The sequence below is a fragment of the Boleophthalmus pectinirostris genome, unplaced genomic scaffold (assembly GCF_026225935.1).
Source record: "Boleophthalmus pectinirostris isolate CB_2022bp ecotype Guang Dong unplaced genomic scaffold, ASM2622593v1 HiC_scaffold_22, whole genome shotgun sequence".
In the NCBI taxonomy this organism is placed as follows: Eukaryota; Metazoa; Chordata; class Actinopteri; order Gobiiformes; family Gobiidae; genus Boleophthalmus; species Boleophthalmus pectinirostris.
The window spans coordinates 30,849,989-30,875,706 of record NW_026571190.1 but is presented as its reverse complement, the minus strand read 5'-3'; the positions used below and the strand labels follow the sequence as shown (position 1 = coordinate 30,875,706).

The 25,718-nt window shown below is 36.8% G+C and overlaps 1 protein-coding gene across 3 annotated transcripts; it reads right to left on the bottom strand.

Moving 5' to 3' along the window:
- Nucleotides 1-165: 165 nt before the first annotated feature.
- Nucleotides 166-25,718, bottom strand: smox (spermine oxidase). 3 transcript variants are annotated; one of them, XM_020930502.2, is made up of 7 exons: nt 25,596-25,718; nt 12,838-13,072; nt 10,972-11,198; nt 9,522-9,695; nt 8,114-8,834; nt 5,550-5,710; nt 166-665 (listed from the first exon to the last, which is right to left on the bottom strand). In XM_020930502.2, the coding sequence occupies exons 2-7, from the start codon at nt 13,043-13,045 to the stop codon at nt 513-515; spliced, it is 1,644 nt and encodes a 547-aa protein (XP_020786161.1). In that variant the 5' UTR covers nt 13,046-13,072; nt 25,596-25,718; the 3' UTR covers nt 166-512. The 3 variants fall into 3 exon arrangements, with proteins under 3 accessions (XP_020786161.1, XP_055013849.1, XP_055013850.1); XM_055157874.1 differs by having other exon boundaries at nt 25,541-25,640; XM_055157875.1 differs by lacking the exon at nt 9,522-9,695 and having other exon boundaries at nt 25,541-25,641.

The window sequence follows — 25,718 nt, the reverse complement described above, 5'->3', positions numbered from 1 at the left end:
GCAAGGTGGACCAGAGGATTTTGAGCGTTGGAGATGTAGACAGGATTACTCAAACTTGCATGAAATAAACAAAACACGACTCCAGGTGTGATTTTGAGAAGGAAACATGATAACACAGATCAGAATACAGCGTAATATTTAAATAAAAAACTGAGGAAACATTGCTTTAAATGATGATATAGGTTTAATTTTGTTAAAACTGCATAGCATTGAAAATAACATCAAATAGGGACAGAAGGCACTTACAAAACAAATAAAGTTATTACAGATAGTGTTATTAAAACATTAAATTACTGATTCAAAACAACATGATGAGGATAAAAGACATGAAATGACAGCACCGTTGGCAACATATGAACAGTACATTTCCAAATAAAAATACGCATAATTTCAAACTACAGTACAAGAGCAACTCATCTGTTAAGAATGTAATGCCCGAGCTATGACATAATGATCATTGCAATAAAGTTTAAACATGTTTACTAGTCTGAGGTTCCTTTTATTATATTTCTTTACACTTTAGGCTTTGTGGTTTCGGCTTTGTGCAAGTCCTGGTACCTCTCTATCAGGCGGTTAGCTTCCCTCTGACCTGACAGCAAAGCACCATGGGTAGTGGAATAGTATTTGCGGTGTGTGGCCTCTCCAGCGAAAAGGACCTGTAATGGCTACGAAGAAAAAAAAAACAAAAAGAAGAAAACTTTGGTTAAAGGTTCTATATAATTTAAATGTACTACTTTTTAGCTTTTAGCCATGTCACAATGCTGTTACCTTGTCAAAAACAGACCTAGAGTTGTGTTTTGTTTCATTCACACACGTTTGAGTAATCCTTTATTATTAGTCTGTTTATATTTCCAAAGCTCAAAATGCTCTGTTCTACCTTGTGATTTCATGAAGTGGTAGTTTTCAGGTAAACAGCTCCCTTTTACTTTTTGTTCAGTGGAAATTGGTAATTCCAGGGCTGAAATCATCTAAATGATTTCAGTGAAGGTGTATGGAGTTTAAAAACACAGTGGAGCACTTCCTGTATTACCACATGACATCACAAGGTGGACCAGAGTAGGGGTGTGCAAAAATATTGAACTATCAATATATCGTATCATTTACTGTGATACAGTATTGATATTGTGGGCTGCTGTATCGATATATCACCAAGAGTATTTTTGGTGTATTTTACTCAATTATTTTGTTACAGCCCTAGGAATGTAACAATATTCAAAATAAAGTCTCACAATAATATCGTGGGTCGTCACAATATATCGAATCTCAAGTCTCTTTGCTTACATTCATGGTTTTGGTGCAGCAACAGCTAAAACATTGTGAGAACTACATAGACCATAATCCTTTGCTCTGTTTCAGTCCAATCTACATGCTGAAATAAATGATATGAAGCATTTTAACATCATAATTTTTTGGACTTTTGGATGACGAGAGAAAAGTACCGCATTCACAATTTTGTATTATTATACATTTTTTGTCTCCAGAAAATATCGCAATAAATATTGTATCATGAAATGGATATCGTGAAAATATCGAATCGAGAGATTTGGATATTGTTACATTCCTACAGCGCTACAGTTTTGTTGCTTTTTAGAGTAAGGAAATTCGTTAATGCGACACATTTCACATTTTCACTGTTTTGATGATTAAAATGTTTGTGTTTCATATGAACTTTGCACAAGAAGTGGTTTAACAAAGACTTTTAGTATCACAGCCATGATCTAGCTATTATTTTTATTGAACCGTATTGAATCGATTTGAAATATATCGTATCAAATCAAAAGTGCACTGTATAGAGGTATGTATCGTATCGGCAACTTCTTATTGATACCCAGCTCTAGAGTGTTTTCTGTTTGAGAGAAGAACTCAGCCTAAATATGCAGGTTTATGCGTTAAACATGAATAAAACAAAACAAAACTCCAGGTCTGTTTTTGATGAGGACACAACATTATAACATAAATCAGACAATAGTGTAATATGGACCCTAACATGTGAAAAAACATGTTAGCCTTGTTGACATGTTGAATTTATTTTAAGCTTCATTTCAGTGTCATCTTGGGACACACAGCAAATGCGCGTAGGAAGCCAGCTGAGGGGGTCAAGCTGTTCCCTCTGCAGTCTCAAATGAACAGGCGTAAACCCTTCCCACAATGCATCAGGTTTCATGGTCTAGACTCTGCCAGTACTTCTGATACTGTATGTGCTTTAGTGTGGTCACGATTAGGGCTGGGGATCATTAAGAAGTTGCTGATACGATACATACCTCGATACATAGCGCCATGATACGATACATATCTATATACAGCACACTTTCGGTTTGATACGATATATTTCAAATCGATTCGATACGGTTCAATAAAAAGTAATGGCTAACTCATGACTGTGATACTAAAAGTCTTAAACCACGTCTCATGCAAAGTTCATATGAAACACAAACATTTTAATCATCACAACTGTGAAAATGTCAAATGTGTTGCATAAATGAGTTTCCTTACTCTAAAAAAGCAACAAAACTGTAGCACTGTAACAAAATAATTTTGTCAAATATACCAAAAAATACTCTTGTCGATATATAGATACATCAGTCCCCGATATCAATACTGTATTATCACATTAAATCATACGATATATCGATATTTCTATATTTTCGCACACCCCTAGTCACGATACTACCACTTTTGATATTAAGGAATAGACTTGATACTCAATACCGATTCTGATACCACGAAGATAATAAAACAAAAAACAAAAAAAAAACACTCTCTTGAGACTTTATGTGATTTTTAACATTAAAGCGCTGATATTACACTATTTCCTGATCTGTTCTAATGCTGTTTCCTCATCAAAAACATACCTGGAGTTGTGTTTTGTTTCATTTGTACATGTTTAACACACAAACCCTGCATATTTAGGCTGAGTTTTCCTCGCAAACTGAAAACACCCTGTTCCACCTTGTGATGTCATGTGGTAATACAGGAAGTGCTCCACTATGTTTTTAAACTCCATACACCTTCACTAGAATCATTTGGATAATTCCAGCCTTGAACTGCCAATCTCTACTGAACTAAAGGTAAAAGGCAGCTGTTAATTTGAAAACTTATTACTGAATGACATCACAAGGTGGAAAAGGGCATTTTGAGCTTTGGAAATGCAGACAGACGAATAACAAAGGATTACTCAAACATGTGTGAGTGAAACAAAACACCACCCCGGGTATGTTTTTGAGGAGGGAACAACATTCTAACATAGTTTAAAGCTCACAGGATTAAATTTAGCATCAATAAGCCCTTTAAATCTATAAAAGATAAAAGCAGTTTAAAGCTGTAATCTGGAGGGCATCTGTGGGGCAACATGAAAAATCACATATAATATCAGATATGTTTAAAAAGACAGTCACACAAAAACTAGACGCAACTCATTTAAGATTTATGTACTAGGAAGTGCTCTGAGGTTAAGGGTTTAAGCTGCAGATAAAATAATAATAATGAAAAATTTTGAACATTTGCCAGTTTTCGGTCCTGTGGTGTGTGACAGTTGTAATTCCTGATATTATTAATAATGGGACACTTACATAATTATCAAACTACAGACATACAAAATAATTTATTATAAATGTATAACATGGCAAATGTCCAGCAGGGCATGTTAAAAGAAAGTATGTTCTATTTGTGAAAAGGTTTCTTCTATGATACAATAATCTTAGACAGACAGCCAGACATCAACACGACAAATTAAACAATAAACACAAATAAAAACAATAATAATATTCAACAAAAATGACAACCAAAAATTAAACCACACTGACCAGGGTGAACAGGACAGACAGGACAGACAGGACAGACAGGACAGATAGGACATGTGTGACAGCAGAGGCGGCGCTACCATTAGGCAAAAACAGGTGACAGCCTAGGGCCCTCAAACCTGGATGGGCCCCCAACCAATTGCCCTCAGTGCCACTAATGGCCAAGGCCTCAGAGCAATTTGATTTTCTCTCATTTCTCTTTGACATTAAATGAGAGTAGTTTACATTTAGATAATAATCATAAGAAAAATAATAAAATTCATATGTAATGGATGTAAATAAAAATGTAATTGTACAAGCAAAAAATAAAACTACTTTCAGTTCTGTTATTTAGTAGACGACCGAACTAATGAGACAAGTTTCCATTCCACTATAACTGAAATAAATAGAGATGTGCATGTCTCAAGAACAATGGGGAAAAACTGACAATAAATATATTTAAAAAACAAAACAGAAAAGCGGTTCATTATACTGAGGGCCCCAAACTCAAGTTCACCTAGGGCCCCCAAATTCCTAACTCCACCACTGTGTGACAGAGGGAGGAGAGACAGGATATGTGTGACAGAAAAGACAGAAAATAAATTATAATGTTGTAGACTTCAGAACCTGTTTCAGTCCCATTTTAATAGTTCAAATTTTTGGGAATGTAAGAGCAACCTATTATTGTTTGTAGCGATAATTTATTCAGTTATAAATTGTAGACTTAATTTATTTTTAAAGTATGCCAAACATAGGTCCTCATTAATGACTTTGAAAATCAAAATTTTCCCCACTAAAATAATGGTGTTCACTAATATTGATGAGAGATTATTCAGCACGCCAACAAATATATTCATGGGACTAATCTCTAGAGTGATTCTGAATTCCTTCAACTACTTTTGAATTGAAAAGCCAAAACTGGGACACATAAGGACAATGGTAGAATAGAGGCATTATATCGTCCTCTTCCTCCGACACATTGAGTCTTCTTTGATACTGCATAGTTAAAGGTATCATGTTCATAATATTTAGCTATAATTTTGTGCAATATTTTTAATTGAAAGATTCTTGAGTAAGAATCTGTTGTGGTGATATATATCTCTAAAAGTGTTTTTCCATTTAATTGGATAATTAAATTATTCTTCCCAATGTGCAGTACTGGACCTATGCAAGTTAAATTTATATACACTGTTGTTTATTTGGATGATAACCATCTTAAACGCTTTGATTGTGAAAAGGCTTCTTAACAATTGTTGCACAACTGGTTTATTATTTTGTGTATTTTACTACAGCAGCATGTCACGCCACAGCACAGTATGCACTGAAACAAAAGTTTCAGTGCATACTGTTACTCTCAAATTGAAAACTCTCTGTTCCACCTTGTGATGTCATGTGGTAGTACAGGAAGTGCTCCACTGTGTTTTTAAACTCCATACACCTTCACTAGAATGATGTGGATAATGATATGTGTTTGAATGAAAACTAGCTTCATGACATCACAAGGTGCAACAGAGCATTTTGAGCTTTGGAGATGTAGACAGACTAATAAACCAGGGTTACTCAAACATGTGTGAATGAAATAAAACAACATCAGGCGTGTTTTTCAGTGAGAGAGTGAGTGATTTTCACATAATATAGGACCTGTTCATTTGAAATTTAAGAATTTATTAAGGTCGAAATGGGGTTGAAGATCAAGACTTCAGCTATGTCAGAAAACTACAGTGATGTTGTCTTCACTATTGTCATGTAAATGTTGTGTGCATGTCTTACCGTGGCCTTGGTGCTGTTGGCATAAGGCAGTGGCATGGCCAATCTCTCACAGTCCCCCCCACTGGAGCCCACCCTGGTGAAGGAGTACGAACCCCGGATGTACGGGTTACTGCCCCACGAAGAGCGCAGGATTCGGAGAGGCTTCGGAATGTCGGGGTTCCCTATAAAACATGAAGAATACTTGAGAAGAACTGATTTTGTTTTATTTTTTCAGTTGTGACTAGGGATGTTACAATATCAAAAACATCATGATTTTACAAGAATTCAGACTAATTTGATGGCTAACCCTGGGTTCCAGTAAAGTACATTTCTCATAAATTTTCTTCATAGACAGAAAATTCTATTAAAAGTTCAAAAGCTTGCTCAGGCATAATCAGCTATGTGGTAATGGATGAGCACAAGGCTTCAAATCTGTTTCTGAAACCACAAAGTTATTAAGCATTTTCACAATGTTGTGGTTTAATGTGCTTTTTGGACTGTTTGAATTGTTAATTTGAATATTTGTATATGTGTCTGTGGGAAAAATGAAAAGATAATTTACTTACAGAACCAGAACAGACCATTCAAACTATCAAAGCTTTATAAAACTTTCTGAATGATAAAGTAAAGGTAATGAGATGTAAGCATAAAAGCACTTAACATTTTTTAAAATAAGGAGAGTAGAGGGGATAGAGAAGGTAGGGGGGAGAGAGAAGGATGGAGAGAAGGAGGAGAGAAAGGGAGACAAGACCGAGAGAAAACATGAGAAAAAGAGGAGCGGCTAAGAGAGGAAGGAAGAGGGAGAGACCGGCTGAGAGCGGGGGTGAAAGATTTAGAATAAGGAGAGGAAGATTAGGATAAGATTTATTAAAATGACGTTTTCATTCTAAAGTTCTCACAATTCTATGTTTTAATCCCAGTGCGATTACATTGTGATTTTTTTAATCACAACTATCGATCAACTGAGTAATCTTGACAACATATGCTACTGTATTTGCCGCTACTCCTAATGCTTTTAATCAGAATGCAGCCTTGTTAATCCACTGCATTGTGACCAGTTCATTTTTCACTGGCAAGCTCTGACTGACACACGTGAGTCACTGTAAGCTGAAAGACACCGATGAGTCTACTCTATGTATATGTAATTAAGCAACAGCTGAACGGATTACAGCATGGTGACCTAGATGTCACTGAGTGTGTGTGTGTATAGGAAAGCAGCATACGTTAGGAGATACACACACCTCATCATGCAACAGCAATAGTGGATCTGAACTCATTATTTGACCCATTTGTCATCTGAAAAACATGAGCCATTTTCTAGATTCACATGGAAACAGACTCAAAACAGGCAAATAGGCTCCTCTAGGCAGTAATGCTAAATACTCAATAATTACGTGTTTTATCAGTCCACCTCTGGGCCCATATTATGCTATTTTCTGATCTGTGTTATAGTGTTGTTTACTCATTGCAAACCAGAGTGGTATTTTGTTTCATTCTCACATGTTTAACACACAAACGCTGCATATTTAGGCTGGTTCTTCTCTCAAACAGAAAATACACTGTTCCACCTTGTCATGTCATGTGAAAAAACAGTGTAATACTGTGTTTTTAAGATCCATACACCTACACTAGAATAATTTGGATAATTTCAGACCTGGAATTACCTATTTCTGCTGAACTATAGGTAAAAGTTAGCTGTTAACTTGATAGCTACCACTACATGATATCACAAGGTGGAAGAGTGTATTTTGAAAAGCTCACAAGAGTCAGTTTGCGTAATATATGGCCTTTAAATGTGTTTGTGGCATAAGTAAGCGGAGCAGCTAAATACACTTTGCCTTATCTTCTGCATCATTAATCCCAGAGTGTGAATGTGGTGGTGACACATGGTCCCTGTACACAAAGAGCCCTCTCCACCTGAGTCACTGCTGTATTATATGTCAGTGAGTTTTTTTCAACTCAAGTCATGAAAGACGCTTCCATAATTGTTTTGTATTCAGCTACAGTGTGTTATGAGTCACTATGCTAACAAGGGTTTACAGGCACTAGACAGTAAACAGACACCATCTTTTCCCACTTTTTTTTTTTTAATATTGCATTTGTATTATATTTGTATTGTGTATAAGTATTTATTTCTTTTATGAGATATTCTTATGTAACATATTTATATCAGATGATATTATGTGCCGATACTGAAAAATTTGGATCGGATAAGGCTTTCAAATATCGGTTTAGTTGATCTCCTGACTGGACATATAAACTGAAATATAAGACTTTGTGGTCATAGCTGGCTCAAAAATCAGTTTGAATTTTAACAAAAAGTTGTTCCTTGAGAGATAAATAACACATTTGGATCAGTTTATCAGATCAGTGTCTTATTTTCTTTTTGTTTAAAGAAAATAAATGTAGTTTTCAGTCAGTGGTATCGGTTGATATTGGGGATCAGTAGATACTTAAAGCTATAGTATCAAAAATGGTATTGGAACTGAAAAAGCTGGATTGGTGCATCCAAAATAGTTGTCCAAGTAAACACCTTGTTAACTAAACTATTCGTAAACTTCCCCACATGCTGCTGCCTCCCTCACCTGTAAACCGCCTGAACAGCTCTGTGCAGGTTTCAGCCACCATCTCATCGTCACAGCGCTCCATGTAGAGGGCTTCCTCTCCGCAGATCCAGCCACTCAGCATGTAACCATAGCGCTCAGGTGGGTACAGCACATCAAAGCTGCAGATCTTCTTGTACCACTGCTCCTCAGGATAGACCAGCTGCTCCAGGTGAGCCTCATCCTCCCACACAAACTGGATACTGTTGCATTCTGGGCTCCAGAAGGGCTCTGCGTACTCTAAGAAGATCTTGTTGGTGGTGCTGATGCCCAGCTTCTCTATGGCCAGCACTTTATCTTCAGGCAGAGGAGGGGAGAACATGGACTCATGGTTCTTCTTCAGAACGCCCAGAGAGGCAGTGATGATCACATGATCTGCTGGTATCCACTCCTCATCCTCACACTCCACAGAGATGGGGTGTCTCAGGATCAGGGGGTCTTGAGGCTGGCTGTTGTTGTCGTTGTGATTGTTGTCCTGGTTGGCGATGACTTCATGGCGTTGGGCGGAGTAGTTCCAGTGGATACAGCGCACAGGTTTGTTTAGTGTAATACTGTTGGAGGGAATGTCCTGAGCCAGGACATCTACGATCTTCATGAAACCTCCAGGAATGACGTGATGTGCTCCGGGGATGGCTGTCCATTCCCCAAACTCACTGAGAGACACCTCATCCATACTGGGAGAGCCACTCTCACAACTCTCCACCTGAAAAACAGGACAAAGATTAACATTAACATTTACTAGTTACACTTTGAGCATATACAGCTTACAGATTTACAACCTAATAACATATTTAAACATCCATTTTTGCCTCCACCTGTTTGTTTCAGTATGGACTGCATTCACTGTAATGTTCCACAGTCTGACATTAAATATATACATTTTGCATTTATTACCATATAACATTTGAGGCAACGCAATGACAAATGTGTGGAGGCAAGCAGGTGGCGAACCCTCCACCAGAAAACTTACATAATGTACCTTTAAATACTGTCAGTGGTCAATGCTGGTTAGTTGACTTTGTATGCTTCCTCCTTTTGATAAAAACCTGCCGTGGTGATCAGGGATGTGCCAATCTGATATCAAAATAACTGCTGGATCAGGCCTCCAAATATTGGTTCAGCCGATATCCTGATTGGGCCTATGAACTGAGGTAAAAAGACTTTTTACTGCTCGTAATTGGCCCAGAAAGTCTCATAATGTTGAAACTTTTTTTTTTACAAAGATGTTCTGTAGTTGCTTGAGGGAAAAGTAACTACATAACATATTTGGATTAGTTTAGTCTTATTTTATTTTTATTATTTTGTTTAAAGGAAATAATTGCTGAAATCTGTATCAGAAGCGAAAAGGCTGGATTGGTACATCCCTCGTGGTAATGGAGAGGACACTGGCCTTGAGGTACTGCTGCAGCATGGACAGTTTGAGTTTCTTGGTGCTCTCTGAATCATCGGGATCCATCATGATCCTTTTGCGCACCACGTCCCGAGTGAAGACGCCCACAGAGTTCTGGCTCTCGGCGCATACAGGTTTTCCCCTCTGGAAGAACTCCTGTGTCAGCTCGTACACCTGCAGCACCAGCACATCACAGACAGGTTAGGCCACAAACAGGTGTGGACATGGGCTGTGCCTCGACCTGCAAGTCCTAACCCTGAACTTCTAAGAATGAAAGTACAATTAATTAGTGTTTCTAAGAATGCTCCTGTCATGATATTAAAAGGACTAGGTGCAATACTCTATAATGATTTCAACATTTAAATGAAAAGTTCATGTTTTTGCTGAATATTTTCAACAATATGATAGTCCTCTCTTTATATTACCATCAGACTTATACTTCTGTTAAAGCTCATAATTTTTCTAAAACTGTTCAGGAGTAATATTTAGCATTAATATATGTCTGATGCTAGTTTTAGTCTTAGTCTTTTAGTCTTTTAGTGTCTGAATTGTTATTTGATAGAAACACCAGTTTCCAGTGTTGCAAATAACAATTTGTTTTGCTAAACGATTCAACAAGTGAATATTCTTTCTATTAAGCAAAAGGCCTCTGTCCAATTTTTCATCAAAACATGAATGGATTCATTGATTTCTCATCCAAGGGAACTGAAGAACTCAGAACTGAAGAAGCCGCTTGGATGAGCAGCGAAACATCTGCACTCAAAAAAGTTTATCCAGTTCACAGAATTTTCTTTTGTGGATCTGGCTTGTACGACTGAGGGATTACACAGACATTAATGGATTAACTAGTTACAGTTTCAATAGTGTGTACAGCAACAGTCTGTCATATAAATCTTCAACACTTTACAGGTTTCAAGACATATGTTTAATGGATCACTTTACTATTACTATTTACTATTACTCTATTGCTGTATCATTTAGTATCACTAAAATTGTGCCTTTTGTGGTGATAAATAATAAAGGCCTTGTCCCTGCACAGATAACTAGAAGAATATGAGGCTTTCTAAGAACTATAAACATAAGATTAAACACCGTCACTGTGAAGTCTATGATGAAGATGTCAAAATAGCAAAAAAAAAAACACAACAAAAAACATACTGAGGGCAATCCAAAGCCATTGAGCTCTCCCTTTAGTTTTCCAGACGTGACCTAGATAACCAGCGCTAATCCTGACAGGGGCTTCAGAGAGGACTTGATACACAAATGACCGATGTTAACCAGCATGCTAACAAAAACATCAGAAAAACAAGATCCAATTCATGTCATGTTATAGTTCGCACATCGGCTAGAGGCCATCAGAATCAGATAAAAGCCGTCTTTCTGAGTATCACATGTATTTTCTGTTACGTAAAAAGCCAATTGAGCCCTTGTCTGTACAGATCACGCTGACCTCGCTGTACAGGTCGCTGAACTCCTCCACCAGGTCCTTGGGGATCCTCTTGCCCGCATTGGTCTGGTAGTGGGCCACGCCGCTCTTGGTGTACAGGCTGATTCTGCCAACGCTCCTCTCCTCATCCGTGGTGTGCTCCAGCAGCCCGTTGTCCTCGGCCAGGTGGTACACTGGGTTCCCATTTGCCCCATGGATCCAGGTCGCTCCAAGCTCCAATGTCGATTTACCTGAATGTGTGTAAAAAGAAACAGCTAAGCATTGTGTTTTGTGTGTAGATTGAATTCAAAAGCGTGCCTGGTTGGAGTCGGCTGATGGTTAGATAACTTATATAATGAGGACAATTTAAAGGCCACGAGCTATTTTCTGATCTGTGTTATAATGTTTTTTCCTCATCACAAACATACCCAGAGTTGTGTTTTGTTTAATTCACACAGGTTTAACAAACATTTCCTGCATATTTAGGCTGTTTTTCTCTCAAACAGAAAACACTCTGTTCCACCTTGTGATATTAAGTGGTAATCCAGGACCACACCTTCACTAGAATCATTTGGATAATTTCAGCCCTGCAATTTCCATTCTTTTCCAAACAATACGTAAGAGGTAGCTGTTAACTTGCAAACTACCACTTCATGACATCACAAGGCGGAACAGAGCATGTGAGGTTTGGGAAGTTAGACAGACTAATAAACAAGGATTATTCAAACTCGTGTGAATAAATCAAAACACAACGCCAGGTATGTTTTTGAAGAGATAACCACATTATAACATGGCAAGAGTCAATTTTGCAAAATATAGGACCTTTAATTACTGTTTAAACTCTGGTGTAAACATTGAAAGAATGTTAATTTAGTACTTTTCCAATATAGTACATGGTTGTATTTTTGAAAGGGTCTCTTACAGTGTGCTGGCGTAATGCAAAAAGAAAGCCTTAAATAACCACTCTCATAAACCGTTGTTTATATAACATAGTGCATTATCAGTGAGATTAGGTTTAACAGAACAGTCTGTTTCTATACACAGCTCAGTATAATATGTGACATATGTGCCTCGCACTGGAGCCCTGTAACACAAGGAAACAGAGCGGAAACAAAGTCTGTAACTATATGAGTAATGCTTACCGGAGAGTGTTTTTAAAGGTCCACTATGGAACCTTTCTGTTGGGGTTTGAGCTTGTCTCCATAGAGATACTATTACTTTGTCTGGAATGTTCCACAGTGTGTCATTACATTTCTGTCTCTATGTTGTTACCTCATCAAAAACATATTATTTAAATTTTATTAGTCTGTCTACATCCCAAAGCTCAAAATGCTCTGTTCCACCTTGTGATGTCATGAAACAGGAGTTTGCAAGTTCCCTCCCACCTTAGTTCAGTAGAGATAGGCAATTCCAGAGTTAAAAACATCTAAATGATTCTAGTGAAGGTGTATGGATCTTAAAAACACAGTGGAGCACTTCCTGTATTACCACATGACATCATCACATGGTAAAATGCTTTCCATTTTAGAGAAAAACTTAACCTAAATCTGCAGGATTTGTGTGTTAAACATGTGTCAATGAAACAAAACGCAACTCCAGGTATGTTTGTGATGGGGAAACAACATTATAACATAAATTAGAAAATATCGTAATAAAGACCCTTAGTCCCAGTAGACCAAAGTCCATAACTAGAATGAGAGCAGGCTGAAAACTCACCTCTTCTCCCTGGCATTCAATACTGTAGTTGAGGTTGTAGTTTAGTTTATCATGTAATCTGTATATGTTTTTTCTGTGTTTGTTGACTTTTATGTGAAGTACTTTGGTCAGCTGAAGTTGTTTTAAATGTGGTATACAAATACACTTGAATCTATACCTCCTGCAGATTCTCACCGTTGGGGACGCTCAGAACTCTGCCCCCGATGTGGTCAGCGGCCTCGAGGAGAGTCACATCTGTGAAACCGTGCTCCAGGAGAACCTTGGTGGCAGAGAGGCCGGACAGACCTGCTCCAATCACCACTATTCGAGGCTGTCGATGGCTGCGTAGGCCACTACTAAGAGGATCATCAGTGCTGTCTGAGGAAATGTCACAACTTTGCATTCCGCCCAAGCTCTTCTTTTATGGAGTCTGTCAACAGAGAGAGATCAGAGGTAAGAATTTTTGTACAATGCATTCTTATTTATTCCTATTATATGCTCAAGAAATGGCAGCAAATCGTACACTAACAGTCAAAAGTTTGGACACACCATCTCATTCAGTACTTTTTTTTTTTTTCTTTTTACTGCTTTCTACATTTTACATACATACAAGAGACATCAAATATAAGAAGCAAGATTTATGGAATTATGTAGCAAAGAAAAAAAGTTTAATCGCTTTTTCAGTAAAGCAGAGGTGGATATTTTGAGGATTTGAAAATAAAATATACACAGAATATATATTTAATTGAGTTATTTGACTGTTTTTCTTTACTATTACACAAAATGCATTCTTGTGAGCTTTAAGCCACATTATAGTGTTGTTACCTCATCAAAAACATGCCTGGAGTTGTGTTTTGTTTCATCTGCTGAGAGAAATGGGTGTGAATGATGATACAGAATTGTTATGATGCTCCGGTGATTATAAAGTCATTCTCTTTGTATGCTTGATTTTATGAACTATAACATCAAATTGCCCAGGGACAACAGATGAAAATTTGCACTGGTGCTACAACCTGGTACAATGCATCTATTTTGTTAAGGTATATATTGTGCACTGTCCCTGTCTCATTAAATAAATAAACTAAACTAAACATTCACACATGTTTCATAGATCCTGAGTCTGTATCTCCAAATCTACCTTTTACCTTTTGTTCATTAGAGATGTGCAATTCCAGGGCTGAAATTATCCAAATGATTCTAGTGAAGGTGTGTGGAGTTCAAAAACATAATGGAGCACTTCTTTTTTCTGTATTGCCATGACATCACAAGGTGGAACAGAGTGTTTTCAGTTTGAGAGAAGAACTCAGCCTAAATATGCGGGATTTGTGAGTTAAACAAGTGTGAATGAAACAGAACACAACTCCAGGTCTGTTTGTGATGAGGAAACAACATTATAGCATAGATTAGAACATAGCGTAACATCTGCTCTTTAACATGCATTCGTACTTGTTGTCTTTTCTATTCAAAAGACAGAACGCAATGGAAACTTTAAACACCACTTAGTCTCAGTTGCACATTCGCCTAAAGCAATAATATGCTAATTTGGTCATTCTCGGACTTATTATTTTTAGCCCAAAGTCATTGTTTGTGGCAAAGGTCTGTACATATTGACCTTACGTAAGCTAAAAGCCATTCATATCCTTGAGCCAATGGAGTGTGCACTGAACATGCTGTACAGCCTGAAAAACACAAGTGTCCCTTTATCCCACATTATATGAAAACAAGGCCACAGTTAGGTCTGTACTACAATACATTTTGAAGTGCGTTTTAGACTTAGACTTTGTCAATAAGGAATAATTATATAAACATAAAATAAAAAATAGATGATAATATTGAAACTACTTTATGCCACTGACATAATAACCCCAAAGCAGGACTATCTTTAAAAAATATTCTAAAAATTCAATATTGTAAAAAAACAAAACAAAGCTTGACCTTCAATAAAGACAAATAAAACATCGTAGAAGTTACTTGTTTGACCCTAAACTGCTCCAATCTTACGATACTACAAAAATGAACAAAAAATTCCCACTAGCACAAAGAAAATGTACACACAATTTAAACTGAGCCCCAAAAAACATTGTTCCAGCTTTCACATATTGAAAAAGTCAGTCTATGTACACTACCAGTCAAAAGTTTGGACACACTTTTTCATTCCTGGTTCTGAATGGACACATGTGGAATGCAGTAAACACAAAATAGACTCAAAATAACTCCAAAATTGTTTTATATTAAAGGAATAAATAAAGAAAATGCTTTGCTTTGCTTTTGCCCTTTGCTTTGAAGCCTTGTTTGCACTATCGGCATTTCTTGACAAGGCACAGCTGTGAAGTGAAAACCATTTCAGGAGGACAAAGGTTTGTAGTGCTGTACAAAAAGCAAAGGGTGGCTACTTTTAGGATTTAACAGATTTAGGATTTGATGCATAATTCTATATATCCTGCAACATGTATTAAATGTCTTCTCTATATAAAATGTAGAAAGAAAAAATATAATGGAAAAGAAGGTGTGTCCAAACTTTTAGACTTAGACAAACTTTCTTGATCCACAAGGGAATTTATTTGAGCGCAGTAGCTCAAAGCGTATTATCACAGCAAAGAGAAACATATGAATATCACAATAAACTCTAAATAAGTAGCAGAAACAGTTACTGGTAGTGTAGTAATTAATTATCATGGCAGGCCTACATTTCAGTCAAAGCAACAGGGTCAGATGTTTTAAAAACAGAACACTGCAGTTATTTCAGTTCAACAGTTGATAAATGTACTGTGTTGTTTTATTATTTTTAAAAACTGAATACCTTTAAATGTTGCCTTTTTAACTATAAATGTAATCCATGTGACAGGCCTACACTTTACATAAAAAATAATATAGAAACCTAAAGTGCTACTCTCCCGGTCCCTCCCTCTCCCTCATATTTACTGTTCAGCCCGGGACCTTAATCTCTGTCTCTTTGCACTTTGAATTATGAGTTGAACTGGAGTTTGCATGTTCTCCTCTGTCTCGGTGGGTTTTCTCGGGGCACATCGGTTTTCTAGCCGGGTGCCTCCGCTCAATTTCATTTCTCTCCAGCGTCTAGGGTCAGGTGTCGGAATACACTAAACGGTTTGCAAGAATCCGAAGAAGTGCGAAGAGCCGTACATTCTGTGTTGGCAACGATTCCCAAGATCGAGGATTTAAAGCCGGAACAAAAGATTGTTTGGTGAATTTTATCAAGGGGAAAGATGTTATTGCCCTTCTTCCTTCCTTCCTTGGTGGCACATTACATACGTCACAACCAAATAGCAGCAATTGGTAAAATTTTTAAAAAGTACCTGCCTACTGTCGAGCGAACAAATCTTAATGCTTCGAGGTCAGACGGTTTCCATAAAGTGAAACCGGCTGATGAATCAGGCTATCGGGTTCCCCCATCAACCCAAAAAACATGCACTATAGGTTAAATCCTCCAGCTAATGGCAGTCCTGACCAAGTCTAGCAGCAAGATCATGGAGATAGGTCCCCGGGCGCCCCATGTGCTGCCCACTGCTCCTGAAAGGACGGGTGATACGCAGAGGAGAATTTTCCTACAGGGCTACTAAAAAAGTACTACTACACCAAAAAGCAAATAAATAAATAACAGCAAAGGAGCATGAGTTAAACGTTAAAACTGTCTACAAACAGATTTAAGGAGATATTGGGTCCATGTCCTGTGTACCTTCCGTGCTGAGTAAAATGTAGATTTGTAAATAGCTTTTTCACAATGGCACATGGACATTTTCCTCTAGAAAACCATTAACTGGAAGCTCCGCAAACCCTACAGTGCGGCACTTCCAGTTAATGGTTTTCTATGGCAAAATGTCTATGGAAATGTAATGTTGTGTATTCTCCACCAGCTTAAACAAATCTGCAAAGAGAATCATATGAATGGCATAAAATAATCTAAATAAGTAGCAGAAATAGTCCCTGGTAGTGTAGTAAATTATAATGGCAGCCCTCGCCACATTGATTTGAGTTTCTTTTTCTGCTATTGCCCACAGATCTCAAATTACTTACATGGTGACACACAACAGGGTCAGATGGTTAAAAAAAATAACAGAACATTGCAGTTATTTAAGTTCAACAATTGATAAAAGTAATGTGCTGTTTTATTATGTTTTCCCAGGGGTGCTCAGGGCGACGGCTGTCTGAATGTATGGACAGCTGTGCACCAGAATTACACACAGCAGGGGCCCATTGAGAAGAATTCAGTTCAAGTGTTGTTTTGTGCTGTGTACAAATAAACTGTAATAGTCCGTTTTGTGGAAAAAAAAAAAAGAAAAAAAGAAAAAGAAAAAAACAGGGGCTTTTTTGGAGCAGAATGTTCCTGCCACTCCACTTTGTAACCACAGCAACACATACACTGGACACGGGCCACGGAGGTACTTGAGGTAAAAGACTGATTGGACAGATGCCATCAAGACAAGTCTGTGGTCTCTGCAGCGGAGAAAGTACAAAAATAAAAGTACAATACTTGAGTACAACTTTTAGGGATCTGTACTTTACTTAAGCACATTTTACACTTTTACTTCACAACATTTTAGATCTGGATTGAAAAGTAAAAAGTAAGGGTGTAACAATAACCAAAATATCGTGATATTGTATTGTTAAAAGTCTCTCAATTATAATAATAAGTTTCTTTGCTTAAATTCATTGTTATGGTGCAGCAATAGTGGTGTGCAAAAATACTGAAATATCAATATATCGTATGTCGGTGTCAATAAGGCATAATTATATAAATGGAAAATAAAATATAGACGATAATATTGAAACTACTTTATGCCACTGACACAATAACCCCAAAGCAGGATTATCTTTAAAACATATTCTAAAAGTAGGGGTATAACAATAACTAAAATATTGTGATATCGTATTGTTAAAAGCCTCTCAATAATACCGTGGGCCATCACAATATATCAAATCAAAGTGTCTTTGCTTAAATTCATTGTTATGGTGCAGCAATAGGGTGTGCAAAAATCGTTTAATGTGATGATACAGGATCGATATCGGGGGCTGCTGTATCGATACATCGGCAAGAGTATTTTTTTGGTTTATTTTACGCAATTATTTTGTTACAGTGCTACAGTTTTGTTGCTTGTTCAGAAACTTGTTTATGCGACACTTTTGACATTGTCATTGTGTTGATGATTAAAATGGGCGTGTTTCATATTCACTTTGCACAAGAAGTGGTTTAATAAAGACAGCCGCGGTTTAGCCTTTATTTTTTATTGAACCGTATCGAATAAATTTGACATATATTGTATTGAATCGAAAGCTCAGTGTATTGAGATATGTATCGTATCGTGGCCTGTGTATCGAGGTATGAATCGTATCGGCAACTTCTTAATGATACCCAGCTCTATGCAGCAATAGCTAAAAAAAACAAAGAGAACTACATCGACCATGATCCTTTGCTCCATTTTGGCGCAAACTACATGGAGAAATAACAGATCTAAGCACTTTTATATCTTAGTTTGGATTAAGTCTTGTCAAGGCATTTTAAGAGGAAAAAGTAGCATATTCATAATTTTGTAAGCCTCCACAAAATAACACAATAAATATCATACTGTGAGATTTGGATATCGTTACTTCCCTTGTAAAAAGTACAGTGTTTCTTTATAGTTAAGGCTTTGGCAACAATTGTCCCTCTGTCCCTCCAGACAACGTGAATCCTCACAAAACTACGGCCGTCACCACGTTAACTAACCAATTTTCTGTGGGAAACACTGAAGTACTTTTATTCACCATGTGAGACGTGTTGAGATGGCTGAAAATTTACTTTTTTAGCTAAATTAATTTGAGTTTCGAGTCTCAACTTTGAGCAACGCAATATGCAACAACACTAAAACGGCTAAAAAAAATAAAAAGTCAATTGAATCATCATCATCATCATCAATTATCTCTTCATTACTGCACGATAAATATTGAGCCCAAATTTATTAGTATTGTAGTAAACTAGTACAGACTTTCTACCAGAAAACTTACACTTTTGTAGACTTTTTAATTGTATATGTAATCGTCATGACAGGCTTATAATTCACATACAAAATAATAATATAGAAACCCAAGGTGCTACTCTCCCTGCCCTTCCCTCTCCCTCACATTTACTGTGCAGCTGTGGACCTTAATCTCTCTGTTTTGATCTTTGCACTTTGACTTATGAGTTGAACTGATAGCAAAGCAGCACAAACCTTTTTCAAAACGGCTGGAAGTGCAGCGCTGTAGGGTTTGCGGAACTTCTGGTGAATGGTTTTCTGTGGCAAAATGTCTGTGGAAATGTCCCACCAGCTTCATAAATCCACCTGCCCCATCACCAAATCTTCAACCAACAAGGATATAAATTCGTCCATGAAGAATTTATCTCAGACTGATTCCAGAATTAAAATAAAAATTTTGATTTCATGATTTAGATATTAGCATCGATTGATACTGTAGATTTCTGCAGTTCGAATGATAGAGATGTTTATAGATTACATGTCCAGCTAAAAGAGATTTTTTTATTTTAATTCTACAATCAGTCTAAGCTTTCGTCTTTCTTCCCTTGACAGTTGTGGATAAATTCTTCATGGAAAAATGTATATCCTTTGTGGACTTTGTTGGTTGAAGATTTGGTGATGGGGCAGATTTATGAAGCTGGTGGAGAATAAGCGAGACATTTCCACAGATAGTTTGCTATGGAAAAGCATTAACCAGAAGTTCCGAAAACCCTAGAGAGCGGGGTTTCCAGCCATTGTGAAAAAAGTCTATTGGCTAAACATGAAGGAGGACTTTGTTAAAGGACCCATATTACAGTATTTTCTGCTCTATGTTATAATGTTGATTCTTCATCAAAAACAAACCTGGAGTTGTGTTTTGTTTCATTCACACATGTTTAACACAAAAAATCCTCATATTTAGGCTGAGTTCTTCTCTCAAATAGAAAACACTGTTCCACCTGGTGATATCATGTGATAATACAGGAAGTGCTCCACTGCATTTTTAAACTCCATACACCTTCACTAGAATCATCTGCATCATTTCAGCCCTGGAATTGCCAATCTCTTCTGAACTAAAACTAAAAGGTAGCTGTTCACATTAAAACTAGCTCTTCATGACATCATAAGGTGGAACGGAGCATTTTGAGCTTTGGAGATGCCGACAGACTAATAATACAGGATTACTAAAACGTGTGAATGAAGCAAAACACAACTCCAGGTCTGTTTTTGATGACGTAATAACATTTCCAACATGACTAAAACCTCACAAGAGTGAGTTTTGTGAAATATATGATTATAAATAATGTCTATAAAAAGGTTAGCTGCATTTGAGTTTGAGTTAATCTGCAAAACGATTTCAAATAGTTGCTACAGCTTTTACACTGCATATTTTTGCTGTGTATTTATTCGATCTAGTGATGTCCATGTGTATTTGCATTGGGTCACTGCAACCACTTCATATAAATGGCCCATGCAAAGTCAGTCAGATATGAAATGCAAAAACAGTCAAATCAAAAAACAAACGCTAACAACGCTTTACATACACGTTACATGTTGACCTTCTTATTCTCCTTACGACCTCTTGTATATTGCTGACATATATTTTGTATTACTATATTTTTTTATTTTTACTTGTACTTTGACACCAGAGACTTGTTTGTCTTTCTTTTTTTTTTTTTTTTTTTTTTTTTTTAGATTATTACCATTTATATTTTTATTATAATGTATTGTGATGTCTGTGTCCAGAGAATTTCCCTTGTGGATCAATAAAATTCGTCTAACACATGCTGATGGTAGATTATTGTCTATAGGGATGTCATAATATCAAATGTGATTATTAGTGACTACACATCACAATTTAACTAATATTGATGATTACAGACAACAAAACAAAACTGAAATCCTTAATTTTCTTTCATTCTAATCCATGATCATACCTCTTGTATATGACCACTGTTACAAAATCAAACATTCTTAAAGCAAAAGTAAAGTTATAATGATACAAACAGCCATATAAAAATACATTTACAAGTTGAAATGACTGAAAATGACTTAAAATTACAATTAGCCACTATTTTTATGATCACAATTATGGATTAACCAAATAATGTTAATTAGAGATAGACTGATATATCAGTTGGCAGATATATCAGGGCGATATTTTGCCTTTTTAGTACATCGACGATAGGCCTTAGATCTCCTACATAGGTTGAAATTTTGTTTTGATCAATCTGCTGTCTAAAAATTACACACAAAGCTTTATATTAACACTTTAATATGAAGAGATAACTGTATGAAACATGACTACACAGCTCTCTTATGGGTTTGTGGTAAAAAGGGCTGTGGGTAAATGGGGAAAATAATCAAAATCGGCCCCACATATCGGCACAAAAACGATCAGTATCAGCATCAGCCACTAAAAAGCAAAAAACATATCAGTCAACCTCTAAGCTTGACATCCCTATTGTCCAGCAAACTAGTGATACACAGATTACAAACACTCTACAAACTGGGCATCTGTATTAAGCTTTGGCCCCATGACTCTTTTCATACACTGCAAACAAACGCAGTCACTGTGATGCTGCGGAGCCTGGACAATGGCCTGGCCTGTTCTGGTGGTCAAAGCCAATTAAAGTGTGTTGTGTTTCAGTTAACAAATGTCCATTGAGTCGGGCAGAGGAGGAATTAGAATGTGACTGGTGTTGTTTGAGAAAAGGAAAAGTTTTTAATAACAAGAACCAAAAAAGTCTGTGGTCTGTGTGAATTTCATTGTAAGCGACTAGTAATAGTATTATTGTCACGTATACCAACATTTCATACTATACTACGGAATAGACTCAATACGCAATACTGATCCTGATACTGTAATGAAAAAAAACAAACAATCCTTCTTAACACAAAGTCATTTTCAACATTAAATCATAGTACACTAGTCTACTACACTAGTGTGCTCTTAGTCTAGCTCTGATACAGCTCCAGATCATTCTAAAGAAAGCAAAGGTTCATTTCTGTCCTGTCTCTTTGAATCAGAAAAAAAGTATTTGATGATGTTTAACTGAACCAAAAGAAACATACTGGAGTTGTAACACAGGAAACTCAGTGTTGTAATCCTTCAAATGGCTAAACACGTTCCTAAGAAGATTATTAAAAAGTGTGACCAAAGCCAGGCTCAGAAATGAACTGAATTTCATTTCTAATCATCATGGCTCGGGTCAGTCAGTAACAGAATGTGGTGTGGAGCAGATTTCAGACTTTGGAGAAAGAAAATTAGATATTTTACATGTTAAATGGCACAAATTAGAAGGCTATATATGTCAAGCGTTTTAAAATTTTGTTTCAATAAGACCAGAAAATGTCAAATTGAAAATCAAGATTGAAGTTTTGATGATTATTTTGTCATATTAAACCAAATAACGCAGCTCTGAATCTAGAATTAAATGTAAAAAAAAAAAATGGAGTTGACAATAGCTAACACCTCGTTGCGTCCTTTTTATTTACTTTTTTATTCTCATACATAAAATTAAACCTTGCGAGGCTACAATTTTTGCATTAGTTTAGTGACTGTTTGTAATTTTGTAAATACAGACTAAGTACTAAGGTTGTCAAAAGTTTCAAAAGTCAGATATTAATAAAAACGAAAACAAGTAGTGAAACTAGACACAAATTTGAGCAGGTATCAATACTAAAAAAGTCACATTTACAGGACAGAAATGAACCTTTCATGAATAGATTTAGAATAATCTTGAGTTGTTTCAGAACAAGTATAAGAGCAATGGGGGATTACAACAATGTAAGGCCACGTGGAAATATTTAAGGTTAAAAATCATATCCTACTGTCTAAAGAAAGAGTGTTTTTAATTATCTTGGTATCAAAATCAGTATTGAGTTTATTCCGTATTGTATTTTTTTCTAACTGTCCTTAATAACAGTGCGTCAGTGGAAACCTTAAGGTCACTCTTCAATCAGCCTTTAGAACAGATGTACTTCTCTATTCTAGTAATTACTTCTCCTGTTAATACACTTGCCACATGTCAGTACTGCACACAGATTAATGAAGAACTAAAGCACAGTCACAGCGAGGGTCTATCAATGTCCTCTGTACAGCGGTGGAAGGCAACAAAGTACAAAATCAAAGTACAATACTTAAGAATAAATGTTAGGTGTCTGTACTTTACTTAAGTATATGTCTACAGTGGATACCCTTCACCTTTTTTAGTTCACAACATTTGAAAGCAGGTATTTTAGATCTTAGACTTAGACTTAGTTTTAGCACATTTAGTTTGAACTAAGATCCCTGAGCAAACCAAATACACAAAAAGCAGCTAGAAAAATTAAGAAATCAGTTGAATCACTTAAAATTTGGTAAATTCATTATCAAAATCACTACATTTCATTCTTAAACTCTTCTAAAAATCTCTGCAAAATACTTTTATTTTTACTCTTAAAGTACATTTTAAACAGGTACTTTAATACTTTTACTTAGGTAGATTTTCTCATGTGATACTTTTACTTAAATAACTTTTTGCCCTTCTACTTTTACTTACAGTAAGTAACAAAATTGAGTACTTCACCCAGCACTGCACCTGTCCCACCACATAACAACATTCTTTAACCCAGTGTTTCCCATAGACCAGGTCACGACCCTCAGGTGACTCACACAAGATTTCTTTTTTGGGTCGCCTTGTCACGATCTGCATGTAGGTCTGCAATATACAGGGCAAAAAAATAGATGATCTTGCTGTTTTTCATTGTTTAAAACTTGAGTAATACTAATTGTTCAGAGAGACAAGTCAACAATAAAATATCCTCCTTAATCAATTAATTCAATAATGGTCAAATCCACCTTTATTTTGTGATTTACGAATAATGTCTATTGACTTGGGTCGCAAAGGTTTGTGACTTTTAAAATATGGGTCTCCCCAGAAAAAACACTGATTTAATGCCTGTCCATCCCTGTCACATCCTCACTAGGAATGAGACAGTAAACAATAATATCATGATAAAAAGGGTAGACAATATTCATTTATGGAACATTTATAGAATCGTAATAATCGCCAACAAAGCTAATCGGCGTAAATCACCAAAATACACAGAAAAAAAACTACTTCTCGGTGATGTTTTTCTTCTAGGTCATTGTTGTTTTCACTTATAACAAAGTACAAGACTATAACAGTTGTTTAAATATGGAACCGACTCATGATATTAAAATTATAGTTCTTCATATTGATAACATTTTAAACTGTCATCAGCTTTTATAATTATCGTGATATAATCGTTAATCTAATTTATTTTGGTCATGGGAATCGTGATACCAAATATCAATATCGTCCCATCTATAATCCTCACCATACTGAACTTCCTCCAACACTCCCCCAGCGATCTTAACAAGACAACAAACATCTCCGCTAACATCGAACTGCATGTGTGGAGGGGGCATCCCGCCAAGGGCCAGACATTCCTCGCTGCACTCCCAGCTGGGATGACGAAGGGGTGAAGGTGAGTGAGTAGGGGGACCGCAATTCCCAGGATAAACACAGGTATAGAAGAGTGGGTTTAGCTTGTTAACAAACATCTCCCATTCCCCCAAACACGAAACGTCACAGGGTCTTAACGTGCCACATTAAAGGGCCCATATTACGGCATTTTCTGATCTGTTATAAAGTTATTTTCTCAACACAAACATACCTGGAGCTGTGTTTTGTTTCATTCAGACATGTTTAACACAAATCTTATTCTCCTAAACAGAAAACGCTTCATTCCACCTTGTGATGTCATGTAGTAATACAGGAATTGCACTATTCTTTCATTAGGGTTAGGATTGTTTGGAAAATTTCAGCCCCAGAACTGTCAATCTCTGCTGAATAAAACACAAAAGGTGGTTGTTAACTTGAAAACTACCACTACATAACATCACAAGGTGGAATAGTGCATTTTGAGCTTTGGAGATGTAGACAGACTAATAATGAAGGGTTACTCAAGCATGTATGAATGAAACAAAACATAACTCCAGGTATGTTTTTACATTTATGGCATATTTTAACTCTCACAACTTTGCGTAATATAGGACCATAAAAGTACAATTTTTGATATTTCCAATGTATAGATTACACACTTTTTACACTGAGAAATCTACACACAATTTAAATCCTGCTTTTAAATAACTGATTGTCAATCATAAAATGCAAAAAAAAACATGGCCGGCGCATATTGACTCAACTAAGCTTTAACTGAAATAACTCATTATTTAAAAAAACATAAACCATAACCTCAATACTAGAGCAAAGTCCAGGGATTGGAATACAAAACAAATAAAGTTTGATTAGTAATCCGCTCACACAGACGCGATCGAGGCCAAGGCCAGAGCAGAGGAGAGCGTGACGTGACGTGAGCCTGCTGAGAAAGTCATCAAAGGCTATCGGAAAGGCTTCGTGGTCATCCTCTCTGCCACGTATGTGCAGTGATGCTAAAGCGGCCGCACTTGGGAGACAAAGAGGCAACTTCACTCAGGAGTTCTTTTCGGGTGAAGACAGCAGACGCCGGGCGCAGAATCAGGACAACAAAACACGTTTAAGCCCGTGGAAAACAATCTGACTGAAAGATTCGCGACACTGTGAAGGCTGTCGATGCGTGAAGCGATGCAGCAATAACGGTACAACTGGTACAAGTATGAGTAACCCGGCGTCTAGATGCATACAGTTTGTTTATTTGTTTCATAAGGTGCGTAACGCGCGCTCTCCGCTTAGACTCACTATGTAAAAATGCAGCCTCGCTTACTGACTGCTGCTATGACACTGACATAACCTAAATAGGCCATAATACAAATAGTTTATCCATATGGTCTCAATCACTCTCCTCTTTTGTTGACGTTTAAACAGGCGCACTTCGTGTCACCCAACAGCGAAACTCACAGAGAAAATAGCGCTTTTTCTGTCTGAACACGGATGAATCAACCGGTGCCTTTACCTGACTCTTCAGTTTTTAAACCTGTCTTCCGCTGTCCTTTGTGCCGATTTTCTCCTCACGCCGGCTCCGCTTTGTATTTATGCGTGGAAACCAGAAGCAGCCAGTTTTCCCGGAGCCCCAGCC